This window comes from Hemitrygon akajei, chromosome 22, assembly GCF_048418815.1.
Source record: "Hemitrygon akajei chromosome 22, sHemAka1.3, whole genome shotgun sequence".
Lineage (NCBI taxonomy): Eukaryota > Metazoa > Chordata > Chondrichthyes > Myliobatiformes > Dasyatidae > Hemitrygon > Hemitrygon akajei.
Window position 1 is genome coordinate 61739205 of NC_133145.1, and position 19081 is coordinate 61758285.

The window sequence follows — 19081 nt, forward strand, 5'->3', positions numbered from 1 at the left end:
TAAGGTTCTTCAGATGGAACTCAAGTTTGTGATTTTAAGGTAACACTGCAGATATACTATAAATACTGCGACAAAAGACCTAGGCGAAGTTGGTAAGGACCCAAGTGCTGGAGTATCCAAATCTGGAATCGAGACATGATTTTGAAATTGAAACGAGAACAGGGTTCTTTACTAAATGCTTGACGAGAATCCAAATGAGACAGAAATCCTAAGTGCAATCACAGACTGAACTAAAGTAGAGCGGGCAATGGAACACAGAACCTGAGTTCAGGTGCTCTTTAAATATCAAAATCCTGGCTCCAAAACATGGTTGCCAATTAGCAGAGTGGGCCTGAATCTTTAAAGGGACTCATCAGCTATCCATACTACGGAGAATCTGAATGACTAAACCTGAGAAGCTGGTATGATCGGGTACATACCGTAACGAATATAGGTGAATAATTACATTTGATAATGATTAATTTATGAATGGGATTACAAGTTCAAGGTCAAATATAATTGTCATTTAACCATACACAATTATACAGCTAAATGAAACAGTGTTCCTCGGGTGCCAAGGTGCAAAACACAGGAATTAAATTATCAGAGCAGATTATTGACTCAACATCTGGCATGGGGAGGTTCAGTATGAGTAGCCCAAACAAACATAAATTTAAATGAAGTCTATTATGAGGTAATTAGTCAAACATGGTGAAAAGCAAAATCACATTTAATCAATTTATTAGAATTCTTTGAAGTAACATTGCCAAGGATAAAGGGACACTGTTGGATGCACTATTCTGTGATTTCTACAGGCATATAATTATGCATCCTATTAAAGATTATTACTGAAAAGAAAAGTTTATGATGTAGGAGGTAACAGATTGACAAAGAAGGAAGATTGAAAGGTGACAGAAAATGGTCTGTAAATAGGGATTTTCTGGGTAGCAAGATGTAGCATACGATATACAGAAAAATGGGTTCTGGGGCATCAGTGTGGAAAAATGTAAAATAGTCCATTTTGTTGGGAAAAATAAAAAGCAGTGGTTCCCAACCTGGGGTCCACAGACCCATTAGTTAACGGTAGGAGTCCGTGGCATAAAAAACGTTGGGAATCTCTGAGGTAAAGAAAACATATTTTATACATGTTTAGAGATGATTTTACTCTGCATTGCATAGAGACTTGGTGTTCAAGTGTATCATTTGCAAAAGATGAACACACAGTTATAGCAAGTCATAGGAAAACTAATAGAAGATTATTCTATGGAGAATATAGAAGGGTGGTTATACTTCAGTTATACAGGGCACTGATGAGACTACAGTACAGTATGGAGTAGTGGTTTCAAAGTTCAAAGTAAATTTATTATCAAAGTACATATTTGTCACCATGTACAATGCTGAGATTTGTTTTCATGTGGGTATGCTCAGTAAATTTATACAATAATAATAACAGAATCAATGAAAGACTGCATCAACTAGAATGTGGAAGACAACAAAATAAATCAATATTTAAGGATGTAAATATATTGGAAGCAGTTCACAGAAGGTTTCCTGCAGTAATGATTAGATCATCCTATGAGAAAAAAGATTAGGCTTCTATCCTCTGGAATTTAAAAGTTTAAGCTAGGATTTGACTGAAACTCATAACATTCTGAAAGATATTGGTAGGGTTGATATATAGAAGATTTATCCTCGAGGGAGAATATAGAATAAAAGGTTAATTCTTTAAAATAAGGTTTTGCCATTTAAGATAGAGATGAGCTGAAATGTTTTCCCCTCTGTGTTTAGAACCCTCGCTTTGAAAGGGCATTGGAAGAAAAGTCTTAGAATATTTCTAAGACATAATTAGACATTTCACAGAGTTGTGAACATTCCATTTTATTTTTGGGTCACCTACCTACAGGAAAGATGTAAACAAGGTTGAAACAGTCTGGAGAAAATTTACAAGGATGTGCCAGGGCTGGTGGATCTGTGTTATAAGGAAAGATTAAATAGCTTAGGACTTTATTCCTTGGAATATAGAAGATTGGAAGGAGATTTTATAGAGGTATACAAAATTATGAGGGGTATAGAGAGGGCAAATGCAAGCAGGCTTTTTCCACTGAGGTTGGGTGAGACTTCTACCAGAGGTCATGTGTTATGAGTGAAAAGGAAAAGTTTAAGGGGAACATGAGGGGAAATTTCTTCACTCAAAGGGTGGCAATAATGTGGAATGAGCTACCAATGCGAGTGGTGCATGTGTGTAAACTCGATTTCAACATTTAAGAGAAGTTTGGATAGCTACAAGGATGGTAGGGTTATGGAGGACTATAGTCCCAGTGCAGGTTGATGGGAGTATGCAGTTTAAATGGTTCGGCATGGACTAGATGGGCCAAATGGCCTGTTTCTGTGCTGTACTTTTCTATGACAAAGTAAGGAGGGGGGAGTGAAAGATCAACAGGGATAAGACTAAATGTGGATTCAAGATTATAAACAGAACAGCCATGATCTTTTTAGATGATGAAGCAGGTTCAGGCCCTACTCTTAGTTCATAAGTAGCTAGATTGTACAAAAATTCAGAAAACCACAGAGAGATCACATCCTGGCAGGAGGCCATTTGACTTAGTGAATCCATGATAATGCTGTGTAAGGATAGCTCAGGCAGTTCCACTCCCCAAAGCCGGGCATTTTCTCCTGCCCCCCACCCCAACCTTTCTAACTGAATTCCCTTTCAAAAGCCCATCACTGAACAGATTCACACTATTTCTGTTATCTTTTGTAACTTCAAAACATGAAACTAATTCAAAGGAAGACAGAGGAGTCCGAAAATGTGGGTTTAACTTTGTCTTTTACTTTAAGTGAGGCACGCATGTAACATGTGGTAGCATGATGATGTATGCAATTCACTTTTTATATATATAGCTCATAATGAACTATTTAAATGATTAAAAATGCTTGATCAAACAATATATTGATATTATTACTCAAATACCACTGAAATATTAAATACTCAACAATCTCCCCACCCTCACCAATACATTCCAAATCTTAGTCACTCGGCAGCTGGAAAATTTTCTTTCTGTTACTTTTTTATTTTTATTGCTAACTGTCTTCACTCTATTTTGTGGCGATGGCAACTGTGGCAATTCTATTCTCATTGCCGACAAGGCAAATGGTTGCCAGTGTAAAGAAGCCTAAGCTATGGATCTAATTCCTGTTATCCAAAAGCAAGAGCATTAGAAAACCATAATGGCACAGAAATAGGCCATTTGGCCTATTAAAACCATCCAACATTGTGCAGAGTCAAACAGTCAGACTGTTCTTTCACCACGGTGGCACTTCCAGTACGTTTAAGTTACATTGAATGAACGAATGACCTGAAGATTTCTGAACTTTAGAACAGAGGATACATCTGATACAGTGAGACTAAATCAGTTGATGATAGGCAGCAAAGATTAGCTCTGATAGGTTAACTTTTGCTGTAATATGATGGTTTTAAGGTTTTAGCATTAATAATGCTAGCTTTAAATACCAGATTTATTTTGTAGCTCTTCTTTTACGACGGGTGGCAGGTTGGAGGTACATCTCTACCAAAAAAGGTGTGAGGCACTCTTTCCCTCCATTAGCCTTTGGGGTATTAATAGGAATAACAACTAATGGGAATGCCTTCCAGTCTAGACCACAAATATCCAGAGAAATTTTAACGTTCCCCCCTGATTACACACCATAGGGTAAAGAAAAATGCTAATAAATGTTTTGTTGGAGAGATGGTGCAGGAGAAAAGGCTTAAGATTCTTTCTTCTTTTTAGAGATACAGTATGGTAAAAGGCCCTTCTGATCCAATGAGTCCACACAGTCCTACTACACCCATATGACCAATTAACATATTAACCGGTACGATTTTGGAACATGGAAAGAAACTAGAGACCCAGTGGAAATCTATGTGGTTCTTGAAAGGGTTCCATGGTGTTTCTTTGTTTTGTGGCTGTCTGCAGGAGGAGGAATCTCAGTGTTGTACTCTATATACATACTTTGATAATACACATACTTTGAATCTTTGAATTTTTGAATCTTAGGTCACAGGGAGAAGGTGCAAACTCTGTATAGACAGTGGCAGGAATTGAACCCCGGTCACTGGCACTGCAATAGTGTTAAGCTAACTGCTATGCGACCATGCTGGCCCATTCTTGGGACACAGAGGATGGTTCTGGGTAAGTTGAGACTTAAACGGTCGAACCTCAAGACCTATGAGCATGTTTACTGGTGCATTAGGTCACTTTCACTCGCTCAGTAGTGGGAAAGGAAGCTGAGCACAGATTCAGAAGAGAGGAAGTCTAAGCTGGAAATGGAATTTGAAAAGCAGAGCAAATAAAAGTTGAAAAATAGATATGCACATGTAAAAATTGGGAGTAGGAATTGGACATCCAGCTCCTTGAGACTGCTTACATAGAATCAGGTTATTAAAGAAAAATATCAAAAGATTGCAGATGCTAGAAATCTGTAACTAAAAAGATTTGCTGGAAATAGCAGGTGGAGCAAAAAAATCAGGAAAGAAATATTGAACTCTATTCTTACTACTTCCATATATACACTTACAGTAATTCATGTTTTTTCCCTATTATTATGTATTGCATTATATTGCTGCAGCAAAGTCAACAAATTTCACAACATATGCTGGTGATATTCAACCTGATCTGATTCTGATTCTGAGCTAATGTTTCTGATCTAAGACCTTCTGTTAGAAGTTACAGAAAATACCAAGATGCAATTCTTAATTTTGAACAGAAACAACTAGTTTCACTTACACTTTTGCCTCTTTTTCACTTCTGCAGGCGAGATATCTTTGGATCTGTGCTTGATTACAACTGTATATCGCTGTCCATCCAAATGTGCCTCCTATCACCGTGGTCCAAAACGTATGTCTTTTCCTTGGGTCAGGGTCAAAGCTGAAAGAAATATATTTCTCAAACAAATGCAACATTTATATTTCAATTGTACACAGGTGACGGAAATCACTGTTAGAACTACTCAAACACAGAGCTGATTTATACCAAAGCCTGGATGCTTATCATTCGTTTGTTGTATGGTATGTCGTGTGACGAAGGCGATCACAGTCTTCCCATGACCATAATTGTTTTTGGCAAATTTTTCTACAGAAGTAGTTTGCTATTACCTTCTTCTGGGCAGTGTCTTTACAAGACAGGTGACACAATCCATTATCAATACTCTTCAGAGATTGTCTGCCTAGCGGCAGTGGTCACATTACCAGGACTAGCGATATGCACCAGCTGCTCAAATGACCATCCACCGCCTACTCCCATGGCTTCACGTGACCTTGATTGGGGGGGCTAAGCAGGCACTATACCTTGCCCAATGGTGATCTGCAGACTAGGAGAGGGAAGGACTGCCTTACACCTCCTTTGGTATAGAGTCATATCTCCACCCTGCCACCAAGATGCTTATTACTCATTACACAAGCAAAACCATGTCAAATACAAGAAGTTGAGTTTTGAAATCTCCCTTCTGAAGCAGCAGTTTGGAGATTTTCATGTTTTGCAAGTGTCTACAACCTGATGGAAAGAAGAGGATATATTCTGTTTTGTCGGAACTTCATGTATTGTCTCTGGAGTTACAAAGCTTCCCCTGAAGGATGAAATAAAGCCTCTCTCTTTTTTTTCTGTGCAAGATGCAATGCTAATGCAAGAATTAAAGAAATTTCACCCAGCTGTGTCAATGGCTATCCTTCTCTTACAGTCAGAGCCAGAGTGTCATACAGCAGATAAATAGGTCCATTATTCAACTATGTCCATGCGGTCCTTGTACCTTTCCATACTAATTCCAGTTTAAACCAGCTAAAAACAGTCTTCTGATGTAAGACGTCACTCGTGAAGCACAGTGACAACTTGCTGGTCACAAACAAAACAAATTAAATGTAATTTACTGTTATTGTTTGCAAAAATTGTTATTTTTTTCTACATATTGGGTGCTTGACAGTCTTCTTTTATTAATGAGTTATATTGAGTTTCTTTATTTTGTGGCTGCCTGTAAGGAGACGAATCCCAAGACTGTATATAGTATACACACTTTGACAAGAAATGTACTTTAACCTTTGAATTTTAATCCTTTTAATCTTCATAATTTTGGTTTCACCTGCTATGTTCACACCCGCTTCACAATTCCAATTACCTTTCTGTCCCCGCGGCTGATTCCTGATGCTCCTTCACTCTGTCTACTCCTGCATCTGGTTCATCCTGCCACTCAACCATCACCCTTTAAGTCCACCTGAGCTGCACCCAGTTTGCCAGATCCACTGGGAAATGTCTTATTCTCTCTAAACCAATAACATTACTTCAATTTTTACTTACTCAAAAAGATTGAGACGTCCTCCTTCCTCTGCAATTTTCCAAACCTTTCCAAAGCCTCCACAGTGGATTAAGCCTTGAATCATCAAAGCAAGAAGACCAGCCAACATTATACAGATCTGGAAAACATCTGTCCACACAACAGCTTTTATGCCACCCTAAAAAAATGAAGTAAGCAATATTCCTTACATTTTTATAGTTATCGGAGCAATAGACAATGCATTAACTGCATTGAGTGTTTTGAGGCTGGCTGATGTATCTGCAGTAAGTATACTTGCATGGCTATTAAATGGCATGTCTCCCTATTCAGTAATTCATTATCATCATCATTATGTGCTGTGTCATGATGCGGGTGATCATGGCCTCTGCCCATGATTGTTCTTGGCAAATTTTTTGACAGAAGTGATTTGCCATTACCTTACCCTACCACTGGTAATGCTTGTAAATTCTCACCATGGAAATTTGTGAATTTAAATACAGTTTAACAAAATGGTCTATGATCTTAAAAGATCACCATCATCGTTACATGCTGTGTCAAATGATGTAGGCGATCATGGTCTTTCCATGACCATGATTGCTATTGGCAAAATTTTTCTAAGGAATTGTCTTGCCATTGCCTTCTCCTGGGCAGTGTCTTTCCAAGACAGGCGATCACAGACACTATTTTCTTCTTCTTCTTCTTACAGAAACATCTGCATGATTGTCTGCCTGGCATCAATGGTCACCATTACCAGGACTTGTGATCTGCACCAACTGCTCATATGACCATCCACCACCTGCTCTCATGGCTTCACGTGACACTGATCGAGTGGGGGGGGGGGTGTCTAAGCAGGGGCTACACCTTGCCCAAGGATGACCTGCAGGCTAACTGAGGGATGGAGAGCCTTACACAGCCTTTAGTAAATACATATCTCCACCGGCCACCCCTAAGGTATAAAGGATGAGTACTTATAGGAAAATGAAAACAAGCCAAGAGATACCAAAGATGAGAAAAGCCAGCCAGTTTTTAATAGGTTCTATTGGGTTTCTTCATTTTGTGGCTGCCTGTAAGGAGATGAATCTTAAGCTTATATAAAGTATACATACCTTGATAATAAAATGTACTTTGAACTTAGAACTTTGAAATAAAGGGTAAAAAATAAAACCAGCAGAAAAGAAAAGTTATGGGAATATTAAAATCAACAACCACAGAAAAAAACATCACAAGGATAAAGAACTGGAAATGACACAGAGATTGGAACATGAGACAGCAGGCAGTGTTCACTGCTGTTGAAAGAAAGCCACCGCACTTACGCGATCTCTCTCTTCTCTTGACAGTGAGTGAGAGTCTTCTGGTCTTCAAGTCGTGAACTTGGATAAACGACACAGCAGATTGTAACAGCGAGGCAGTGAATTGTTGCAGGAGCGATAGGTGGAGAGAGGGAGCCTGTCTGACATGTCAAAGTGTTGGGATGGACAGTAGTTTTTGATGGACTCTAGATCGTGGTCTCTGGGGGCTTTGCTGTTGTTTGCATGGTGGATGGTGGGGGCTGATGCTTTTACTGGAGAAAGTGGAGTGAGGGGGAGAGGGCTGGGTTGATGCTTTTGCTACTGCTTGTGTGTGGGAGGGGGAAGGGGGAGGAGGGTCTTTGGGGTTCTAACATTTTCTGTCATTCATTCTTTGTGGTTTTTTCTGCAAAGAGTAAGAATTTCAGGGTATATAATTCTCTAATATTAAAATGAAAGGACAAACCCATGAAAGTACTAGATGGAAATGACTGTTGCTAACATGCTGGCCTATAACTGATCTGTATAGATTAATATCTACTTTCATTATTTCAATAAAGATGTTTTTTCTCGACGAGAAGTGACCCAATTTTAAGATCTTGATTTTTTTTCTAGCCTAATATGACTATGTACCTGAAACGTACCGTAGCAAAAATATTTTTAAAATAAAATATAAATAACAGGTTAATTTACTGTAAGATTAATTTCTATGAATAATTGTATAGGTAGTAAATATCAATGCTACATATTAAAGACAGGTTGGGTTTATTTGTTCTCCAATCTTGTTGCAGGAGAATCTTGTTGCACATTCTCCAATGTGCAGAAAGAATAAGTAAATTTAGGAAGGACAACAAAATTCAAGGGGCGTATAGCCCGATGGGAGTTCAGGGAGCTGGGTTAAGTACAATAGGCAGTGATTTAAACAGAGAGAGGAGAAATGGGCTAAAAATTCTATATCTGAATGCATGAAGTGTCAGAAATAAGGCGGATGAGCTTGAAGCCCAGGTGCGAATGGGTAACTATGATGTTGTTGGGATAACGGAGACATGGCTGCAGGGAGATCAGACCTGGGAAATGAATGTACAAGGGTATACGTGCTATCGTACGGACAGAAATGTGGGCAGAGGGGGTGGGGTGGCCCTGTTGGTGAGGAATGAGATTCAGTCCTTTGCAAGGGGGGACATAGGATCAGGAGAAGTAGAGTTTGTGTGGATAGAACTGAGGAACAGTAAGAGCAAAAATATCCTAATGGGTGTTGTCTACAGGCCCCCAAACAGTAGCATGGATATTGGGTGCAAGTTGAATAGGGAGTTAACACTGGCATGTGGCAAAGGTAATGTTGCAGTAGTTATGGGGGATTTCAACATGCAGATGAACTGGGAGAATCAGGTTGGTGCTGGACCCCAGGATAGGGAGTTTGTAGAGTGCCTATCGGATGCATTCTTGGAACAGCTTGTACGAGAGCCGACCAGGGACAAGGCTATTCTGGATTTAGTATTGTGTAATGAACAGGATTTGATAAGTGATCTTGAAGTAAAGGAGCCATTAGGAGGTAGTGACCATAATATGATAAGCTTTTATCTGCAGTTTGAGAAAGATAAGGGCAGATCGGAGGTGTCAGTGTTGCAGTTGAACAAAGGAGACTATGGAGCCATGAGGAGACTATGTGACATGTGATGAGGATGTTAGGAGAATTCAGGGTGACTTGGATAGGCTGGGTGAGTGGGCAGATACTTGGCAGATGAAGTTTAATGTGAATAAGTGTGAGGTTATCCACTTTGGGAATAAGAACAGGAAGGCAGATTATTATCTGAACTGTGTAGAGTTAGGTAAGGGAGAAATACAAAGAGATCTAGGAGTCCTTGTTCATCAGTCACTGAAGGTGAATGAGCAAGTGCAGCAGGCAGTGAAGAAGGCTAATGGAATGTTGGCCTTTATTACAAAGGGAATTGAGTACAAGAGCAAGGAAATCCTTTTGCATTTGTACAGGGCCCTGGTGAGACCACACCTGGAGTATTGTGTACAGTTTTGGTCTCCAGGGTTAAGGAAGGACATCCTGGCTGTAGAGGAAGTGCAGCATAGATTCACGAGGTTAATTCCTGGGATGTCCGGACTGTCTTACGCAGAGAGGTTAGAGAGACTGGGCTTGTACACGCTGGAATTAAGGAGATTGAGAGGGGATCTGATTGCAACATATAAGATTATTAAGGGATTGGACAAGATAGAGGCAGGAAATATGTTCCAGATGCTGGGTGAGTCCAGTACCAGAGGGCATGGTTTGAGAATAAGGGGTAGGTCATTTAGGACAGAGTTAAGGAAAAACTTCCAGAGAGTTGTGGGTGTCTGGAATGCACTGCCTCAGAAGGCAGTGGAGGCCAGTTCTCCGGATGCTTTCAAGAAGGAGCTAGATAGGTATCTTATGGATAGGGGAATCAAGGGATATGGGGACAAGGCAGGAACCGGGTATTGATAGTAGATGATCAGCCATGATCTCAGAATGGCGGTGCAGGCTCGAAGGGCTGAATGGTCTACTTCTGCACCTATTGTCTATTGTCTATTGTCAAATACTCGCAAGTATTTTGTCACCTACGAGGAGGCATCATCAGTGTGCTGTTAATTGTGGTGTGTCCTCCAAGTGCTTGGCTTTTACATACTTGTCAATCAGCTAACTCAACCCAACCACCAACCACCCAAATTTAATATTGAATTATTTCCAATATTAAAGGCATTTAATTGACTATTGATTAATGTTTTTAAATATTCATGTTGAGTTTCCTTACTAGTGTTGTATACAGTGTACATACGAATCCGGTCGTCATGATGGAAGTCCACAAGTTTACCCCGGTAACTGAAATAAGTAAGTCGTAGAGAAAGGTTAAAATTAAGTACCAAGCTGAATGGCTTAATTTTGAGATGATGATTTAACTTTTAGATATGATAATAGGCTGAATTATGCTTGATTAGGCTAATACTAAGACCCACTAACGAAAGTCACCGCACGCAGTTTCCTGGGTCAGATGTGGACGACCAATTGATAGAGTCTTCTCGTCTAGGAGGTAATAGTCAAGCTACAGTGAGGACTTAGTGTCAAGTTGGCCTCAGGCAGCACACTGAGGAGGTGCGAGGGGATGCACTCCATTCTAGTGCTGAGGAAGTGTAGGAGGAGAACGCTTATGATATCAATATCAGAAAACCTTCCTCTAAGAATGTTTATATTTATGCAAATCAGGAAAATGAAAATTTGGTAAGTATTTTTCTAACTAGCACTACCTAACTCAAAGTTTCATTAGTTATATCATTGTCCTCATTCACTATACTATGGGCCTGTTTTTACACTGCACCTATGAAAGGGGAGAGGGGAGGGAGCGGGCAGCACCAGAGAGGCATTCTGTAATGACCAATAAATGAATTGTTTGGAATCTAATGACCTTTCCTGGTGCCTCAGGGCTGGGCGTGTCTGCATCTGAGCTGCCCCCCATCCCTGGCACCCTTTCTGTTCCACTACTCCCGCAGTACTTCACCCTCACCTTTCCCAACATCCTTTGCTCCCGCCAGATTTACAAACACGCTCTCCCCTCCACATTGATGAATACAGTACTGTGCAAAAGTATTAGGCACCCTAGTTATATATATGTGCCTAAGACTTTTGAACATTATCCTAAATACAGGTGGGCACAAGCATTGTGGGTGGATGCACCCATACTGTGCAGTCCTGTTCTGTATTCTATGCATATGCTCAAATAGATTTGAGGGGTCACATCACTTTCAGTCCTTTGTTCTTTGGCAAACACCTGGGAGTACCATTAGAGCAGGAGTTTCCAAACTCTATCATTAACCAAGGGATCTGTGGACCCCAGGTTGGGTATCCCTGCATTAGAGTCAGAGCTGCTGTCAATCAGGATCAGGTTTAATATCATTAGCATATGTCGTGAAAATTGTTGTTGTGTTGTGTACCTTGTGGTAAAGTACGTGGTTGTTTCCTCTTGTACCAAGATGTGGCCATTCCCAAAGTTTCTCCTTCTGATGAACAAAATTTCACCACCCCCTTTATTCTCCACTCTGACCTTTTACTTCTCACCTGCCTGTTACTTCTCCCTGGGTCCCCTCCTCCTTCCCTTTCTCCTAGTGTCCACTCTCCTCTCCTATCAGATTTTTTCTTTTCCAGCCCTTGAGCTTTCTCACCCACCTGGCTTCACTTATCACCTTCCTCTTTCCCTAGCCCACTTTTTTACTCAGGCACCTTCCCCCTTTCTTCTCAGCCCTGAAGAAGGGTTTCAGCCTGAAATGTCGACTGTTTACTTTTTCCCACAGATGCTGCCTGACCTGTTGAGCTCCTCCAGCATTTTGTTTGTGTTACTCTGACCATAGACACTGCCTGACCTGCTGAGTTCCTCCAGCATTTTGTGTGTGTTACTCTGACCATAGACACTGTCTGACCTGCTGAGTTCCTCCAGCATTTTGTGTGTGTTACTCTGACCATAGACACTGCCTGGCCTGCTGAGTTCCTCCAGCATTTTGTGTGTGTTGCTCTGACCATAGACACTGCCTGGCCTGCTGAGTTCCTCCAGCATTTTGTGTGTGTTACTCTGACCATAGACACTGCCTGGCCTGCTGAGTTCCTCCAGCATTTTGTGTGTGTTACTCTGACCATAGACACTGCCTGGCCTGCTGAGTTCCTCCAGCATTTTGTGTGTGTTACTCTGACCATAGACACTGCCTGGCCTGCTGAGTTCCTCCAGCATTTTGTGTGTGTTACTCTGACCATAGACACTGTCTGACCTGCTGAGTTCCTCCAGCATTTTGTGTGTGTTACTCTGACCATAGACACTGTCTGGCCTGCTGAGTTCCTCCAGCATTTTGTGTGTGTTACTCTGACCATAGACACTGTCTGACCTGCTGAGTTCCTCCAGCATTTTGTGTGTGTTACTCTGACCATAGACACTGTCTGACCTCCTGAGTTCCTCCAGCATTTTGTGTGTGTTACTCTGACCATAGACACTGTCTGACCTCCTGAGTTCCTCCAGCATTTTGTGTGTGTTACTCTGTCCATAGACACTGTCTGACCTGCTGAGTTCCTCCAGCATTTTGTGTGTGTTACTCTGACCATAGACACTGCCTGACCTGCTGAGTTCCTCCAGCATTTTGTGTGTGTTACTCTGACCATAGACACTGTCTGGCCTGCTGAGTTCCTCCAGCATTTTGTGTGTGTTACTCTGTCCATAGACACTGTCTGACCTGCTGAGTTCCTCCAGCATTTTGTGTGTGTTACTCTGACCATAGACACTGCCTGACCTGCTGAGTTCCTCCAGCATTTTGTGCATGCTGCTTTGGATTTCCAGCATCTGCATATTTTCTCATGTTTGTGATTGGATGTTATTGTGTTGTTACTGTTGTGTACTTAGAGGTAAAGTATGTGATTGGAATCTAGTGGAATAAAGAATTCCTTGTTATAACAATGTTGAACAATAACTGTTTAAATACTGTATTATAAAACATATTTCCACTTACCTTCGCTAAGTGCTAACGCAGGTGCATAGGTGGCAATACCAAGATAAATGCTCTGAAAGACAGTCAGTGAAACAACATTACAACTAATGAAATGGAACCTTTCAATTACCTTGTCTACAGAATTCTTATAATAGCAAAATCTATTATGGAAAATAATATATAGAGAGCTGTCAAAGAGCTTTCTCTGCACAGTTTGGCCAAACAGGAGAAACAATGCACCCATCCTGTAGTATGCAGGGTGCAAATGATTTCTGCGTAACAGAGCTTTGTTGATGAAAGTCATGAATTACCATGTACACTACACTGAAGTGGTGTTGTACTTGTTACATTACCTGACCAGGAGTCCTGAAACCTGAATTAACAACATAGAAACCCAATTTAAACCCCAGCATGGCCCTTGCTGTATTTAAATTCAGTGCTAATCTGGATTTAGTAGTGGGTGGAGAGGAACCATTAATTTGTCTTAATAAGGGTGACCATGAATTAAAAGTTATTGATGTAAAGAACCATTTGGTTCACTTGTGCACTCCACAAGATGAAAACTGCCATCCTCACTTGACCTAATAGATATGTGGCCCCAGACCCAAAGCTTTAGGTTAACTCCTTCCCCTCCCTCTACCTTTTTATTCTGGTTTCTGCCCCCTTTCCTTTCCAGTATTGATGAAGGGTCTTGGCCTGAAACACCAACTGTTTATGGATGCTGCCTGATCTGCTGAGTTCTTCCAGTGTTTTGTGTGCATGGGTTGCTTCATATGTTCCACGCACCTGCACCTGATGCTCTTTCCCTTTTTAAATTAACCAGATAGTTCAAATTCCCTCTAGCCATATATTAATTTCATCAAAATTAGATCCTAAATTAATTTCAATAGCACCATAAAGCAAAGTCATCAGTGAACCAGTTATATTAACGTTCATTGATATCTTTGTCACCTTCAGGCTTCTGAGACAATTCTCTCTTTGTGAAATGTGGTTCCTTAAGGTTGTTATAGCCAGGGTAGATAGTGGGGTTAAACTCCCACTTCCTATTAAATGTTCCCAGTGGCATGCATCTCAAATAACTTCTGACAACTGGATCCAGCTCCTGGACTTCACGTGTGGCTTGGCTATTAAGCCCAGCAGGATCACTTTAACTGACAGGAGAAGGGGCAAAGGCGGGTTACTGGCACCTTAAAGCTAATCACTTCAGGCAGATGGGACTTGTCAGCTGTGGTTGGCAGCTCATCTAAGAGAAAGAAAACTCTGATCTCAAATCTCTGCTGCCATGTGGATATACCATTCACAGGGAAGGCTTCGGGTGTAAATCCCAAAGACAAAACTGGAGCTGGAGTCCCTAAGGCAGTCCTAAGCTGAATTCAATGCTGACTAGCAATTCCCACAACTGATAATGGTCATTGCTTTTCCTTTGGACTCATCAGCTGCGTGGAGAGGGGCAGACTGCTACGCCAACAACAGCTTGCTCTTCATATCGTACTGCCCTGGCTTGCGTATCGATTGACACATATTAAGCAGCATCCACGGTCGATCCTGACTAATGGTGAGAGTTTGGAGGGAGACCTCCTGGGGATGATATTTCTTTGTCATTGCTGCTCCTATCTTAATGAATGCCAACGTAGAAAATACAAGGAGAAAGGGTGCTATCAAAGTTAAATATTGTGACTGGGAGAATTTAGGGTATGCATCTTAATAATGAGGCCTGTGCAGAATTAGAAGCTATCGGATTGTCAGGTGTAGGATTGGATCCACGGATGGGGTGCTCTAGGAGGCTGGATGTGCGATTAGTGAGAGATTTTATTAAGCGTGATCAACACTGCCAGCGGATGCACTGGAGAAGTGCGTTCTTTCCCCATTCAGCTTCTACAAAGGTAATTCTGTGAATCTAAACAACTAGATAACCAAACAGATATGGTAATATTTGCGCAAAACAACAGGCAAGATAGAAGATGCTTTAGAGCAGAGGTTCTAAAATGTTTTTTTTTAATGCCATGGACCCCTAGCCTTCACCAGGATGTTCATGGACACCACGTTGCGAACCCCTGCTTTACAATCTATTTATGAACTTACCATGTACAACAAGAAGGCAAAAACAACTTCATATTTCACAGCAGAACCAAATCTTCTATTAATATACTGTAAGAACAAAATTAAACATTTACTGATAATTTAATATTTTGGTCTGTTTATAGCTCATCTGAATATAATTGCAAAATAAATGTGGCTCTATTTTCAAACTCAAGACTAAACCATGTGCATTTAAAGTATGGACTCACGTAATGTATAGAGTAGGTGTGGAGAGGATCTTTTCTATAGTGAGGGCGTCAAGAACCAGAGGTACAGCCTCAGAATAGAGGAACGTCCATTTACAAGGATAATGAGTTAGAATTTCATTACCCATAGGGTAGTGAGCCTGTGGAATTCATTGGCACAGATAGTTGTGGAGGCCAAGTCATTGGATATACTTAAAGCAGAGTTTGATAGGTTCTTGATTAGTAAGGGTGTGTATGGTTATGGGGAGAAGATAGGAGATTGCGGTTAAGAGAGCTAATAAATCAGCCATGATGGAATGGCAGATCAGACTCAATGGGCCTAATGGCCTAATTCCGTTCCTATGTCTCATGGTCTTATAGTATAATGTTCCTAAATCTATATTTCCCCCAAGCAGTCCAAATGATCATGTATGTTAGTTCAGTTCTAATTTTTATGACTGCATGTTGCAATGCCCAAATCAGAAATGAGCAGGAGGTTGCCTGTGAGCTCATCTAGCCTGCACTCTGCACTGAGCTCATCATCAAATGAGGTTAGCAACACAAACATCTGACCCTGTATCCACTCCTTTTGCCTCATGCCTGGGATGGCGTGGGTAAGAAATGGAAGAGTTGCTGATCTCGATTGAAAAGGTAAGTGCATACAGGAGGTTTAATGGTTCTTTATTTTACTTTACCATTTTGTCTTGCAGATCCAGGATTTTAAAGTAAACATTCGTTCGTTATGTGCCGTGTCATATGATGTGGGCGATCACGGTCTTTCCACGACCATGATTGCTCTTGGCAAATTTTCCTACAGAATTGGGTTGTCATTGCCTTCTTCTTGGCAGTGCCTTTACAAGCCATTATCAACACTCTACAGGGATTGTCTGCCTGGCATCAATGGTTGCATAACCAGGATCTGTGATATGCACCAGCTGCTCGTATGACCATCCATCGCCTACTCCTGTGGCTTTACATGACCCAGTTTGAGGGGCTAAGCAGGTGCTACATCTTGCTTAAGGGTGATCTTCAGGCTAGCAGAGGAAGGAACACCTTATACCTCCTTTGGTAGAGACATATCTCCGCCCTGCTACCCTAAAGTAAATATCCTATTTTATAATTTATTAAAATTTGTTAAGATGGGTGGCATGGTAGCATAGTGGTTAGTACAATGCCTTACAGTACCAGCAACCTGGGTTCAATTCCCACCGATGCCTGTACGGAGTTTGTACGTTCTCCCTGTGACTGCATGGGTTTCCTCCGTGTGCTCCAGTTTCCCCCCACAGTCCAAAAACAGGCCAGTTGGTTAATTGGTCTTTGTAAACTGACCCATGATTAGATTATGGTTAAATCAGAGGTTGCTGGGTGGCGTGGCTTGAAGGGTCAGAAGGGCCTTCTCTGCGCTGTATCTCAATAAAGTAATAAAAATAAACTTATACCTGCTCAAAGAGAGACATATATAAATTGTTTAAGGTCTTTGACAACAGCACATTGAACAAAAAGGTTGTATAGAAGGATATCACCCAAAGGGCCCACTCTGCTTACGTGTGACATTGCCTTGTGGGATCACTGGGGCAACGTGGTTTGATGGTCATCTAAAACCGTAGAGCTGAACTGACACAGCCGAGGCCTGCAGCCAGCCGGCTCCTGAACTGGCTTCACTCGCCTCAGCACTGAAATCAACCTGGGACTGTGGGCTCACAATGAATTCGAGGCTGTGGAGTCACAGTCTGTGTATTATCTGTTTACTTATTTTTATTGTTTGTATGATTTGCTCTTCTTTTCACATATTGGATGTTTATCAGTATTTGTTGTGTGTGGTTTTTAATAGATTTGATTGTGTCTCTTTGTTTTGCGGCTGCCTACAAGAAGATGAATCTCGAGGCTGTTCAGTGTTGTACAAAAATCTTAGGCACACTAGATTTTTTATATGGATTCAGCAAGTGTGGCCTCCACAGAGTGCTGATCTCAACATCATTGAGGCTATGTGGGACTACTTGGACAGACAGAAGCAAGCGGGACAGCCAAAGTCGGCAGAACTGTGGCAAGTTCTCCAAGATGCTTGGAACAAGCTAGCAGCCGATTTTCTTATAAAACTACACACAACGATGTACCTAACAGAAATGATGCAGTTTTAAAGGCAATGGGTGATCACACCAAATATTGATTTAATTTAGGTTTTTTTTTACTGTTTACTGCACTTTATAGAATTTTTTTTATATTTAGAAACTTCTAATTTCATTATTTTTGAAGGCATTTTTGCATTAGAATTTTTTTTTACATGTGCGTAAGACTTTTGCACAGTCCTGTATATGGTATGTATACCTTGATAATACATTTACTTTGACTTTTTGAACTTTGAACTCCGTGGAAAAAGCCCAGGGAGTGAGAGGGCTGTCCTGATGAATATACCACAAATTGGTAGAGGTATGACAAAACACTGTCCTTGCAACCAAAGCTCTTTAACATTATGAAATATCAAATGTCATCATACATAACCAGAATGTGCTGCTAAATAGCAGCATTGGATTATACCTGAGTATAAACTTGTGAATTGGACAAACAATAATATCTTCCTAATAGCAAAAATTAAGGTAATTCCATATTCAGACAAAATATTGATATTAAGCAAAATACAAGGGTAGATCAAAGATGGAAGTTCTAGAAAGAGGGGCTGGTGTAGGGAATAGCAGAGTTTAGGACCTTGGCAGATGGAGACATTTTCCCCAATTCAGAATCAATTGAATATGGAGATCATCAAAAGACCAAGAATGGAAGAGTGGAGAAATATTGGGGATTTGATGGTCTGGATAAAAATCTGTTATATGGAAGGCTAAGAGGATAAAGGAATTTGAAAATAAGTTTGAGAATGTTAATTAAAAACTGAAATTACTAGAAATACTCATCAGACCAGGCCAGGTCTGTGGAGAAAGAAGATGTTTATGCATCACATAATGATTGTTTAAAACTGTGAAAAGTTAGAGATAGTACAGGTGGTTTGTGCCAGAGAATCACATATCCAGTAAAGCTCAAGAGGGATTGAATGGCACAGGTGATTAAAAAGTTACTTTAAGAAGATATTACAATAATTGTCAAAAACCTTTGGTCAAGGAGGTTAATTTTAGGACAGTTTAGACTAGAGCCAACTACAGGACAGGAAAGTGAGCCTGTTGTTCTTTCTATGATAACAATGAGGCTTTTAACAAGTCAAAAAGAAAATACCATGAGTGATCCTAGCTATTCATTCCAAATTTCTAAAACTGGAAATTACTCAGACATTGTGTAGCTTGGGTGGTTGATCATTGGGTTGAGTTGTTCTTATTTGAACAGCACACTGATGATGTCTCCTCATATGGTGACAAAATGTTTGCAAATGGGTTGCCAAGATTGGAGAGCAACTCAACCAACGATAACTAAAATTAACTAGATTTTTGTTCCAAAATTGTCATAATGGATTTGCTCTTGGGTACTGAACATTTGTCTAATCTGACTGAATCTCCAGTCTAGTCCATGCTAAAAAAGACACAAGAATTGAAAAGGTTATTGAAAAATAAAGGTAAGAAATTAGACTAGGAAAATTTATTAGTGCTTTTTACATTGCTTTCTGCAGTGATGAAATGTTTTGAGAGGCTGGTCATGACTAGACTGAACTCCTGCTTCAGCAAGGATCTGGATCCTTTGAAATTTGCCTACCACCACAATAGGTCAACAGCAGATGCAATCTCAGTGGCTCTTTACACGGCT

General features: G+C 40.6%; 1 protein-coding gene across 2 annotated transcripts in view; it reads right to left on the minus strand.

Annotated features, from left to right (window-relative positions):
• LOC140714815 (sodium-coupled monocarboxylate transporter 1-like) overlaps positions 1–19081 on the minus strand; it is a 55989-nt gene that overhangs the window by 23948 nt on the left and 12960 nt on the right. Inside the window, exons 4-8 of one of the 2 annotated variants that reach the window (XM_073026420.1) lie at positions 15156–15221; positions 13095–13146; positions 10367–10434; positions 6324–6478; positions 4764–4904 (exon numbers count right to left, since the gene is read on the minus strand). In XM_073026420.1, coding sequence (XP_072882521.1) covers positions 4764–4904; positions 6324–6478; positions 10367–10434; positions 13095–13146; positions 15156–15221 — 482 coding nt within the window. The remainder of the gene's footprint in view (positions 1–4763; positions 4905–6323; positions 6479–10366; positions 10435–13094; positions 13147–15155; positions 15222–19081) is intronic. The other variant, XM_073026421.1, reaches the window with a different exon arrangement.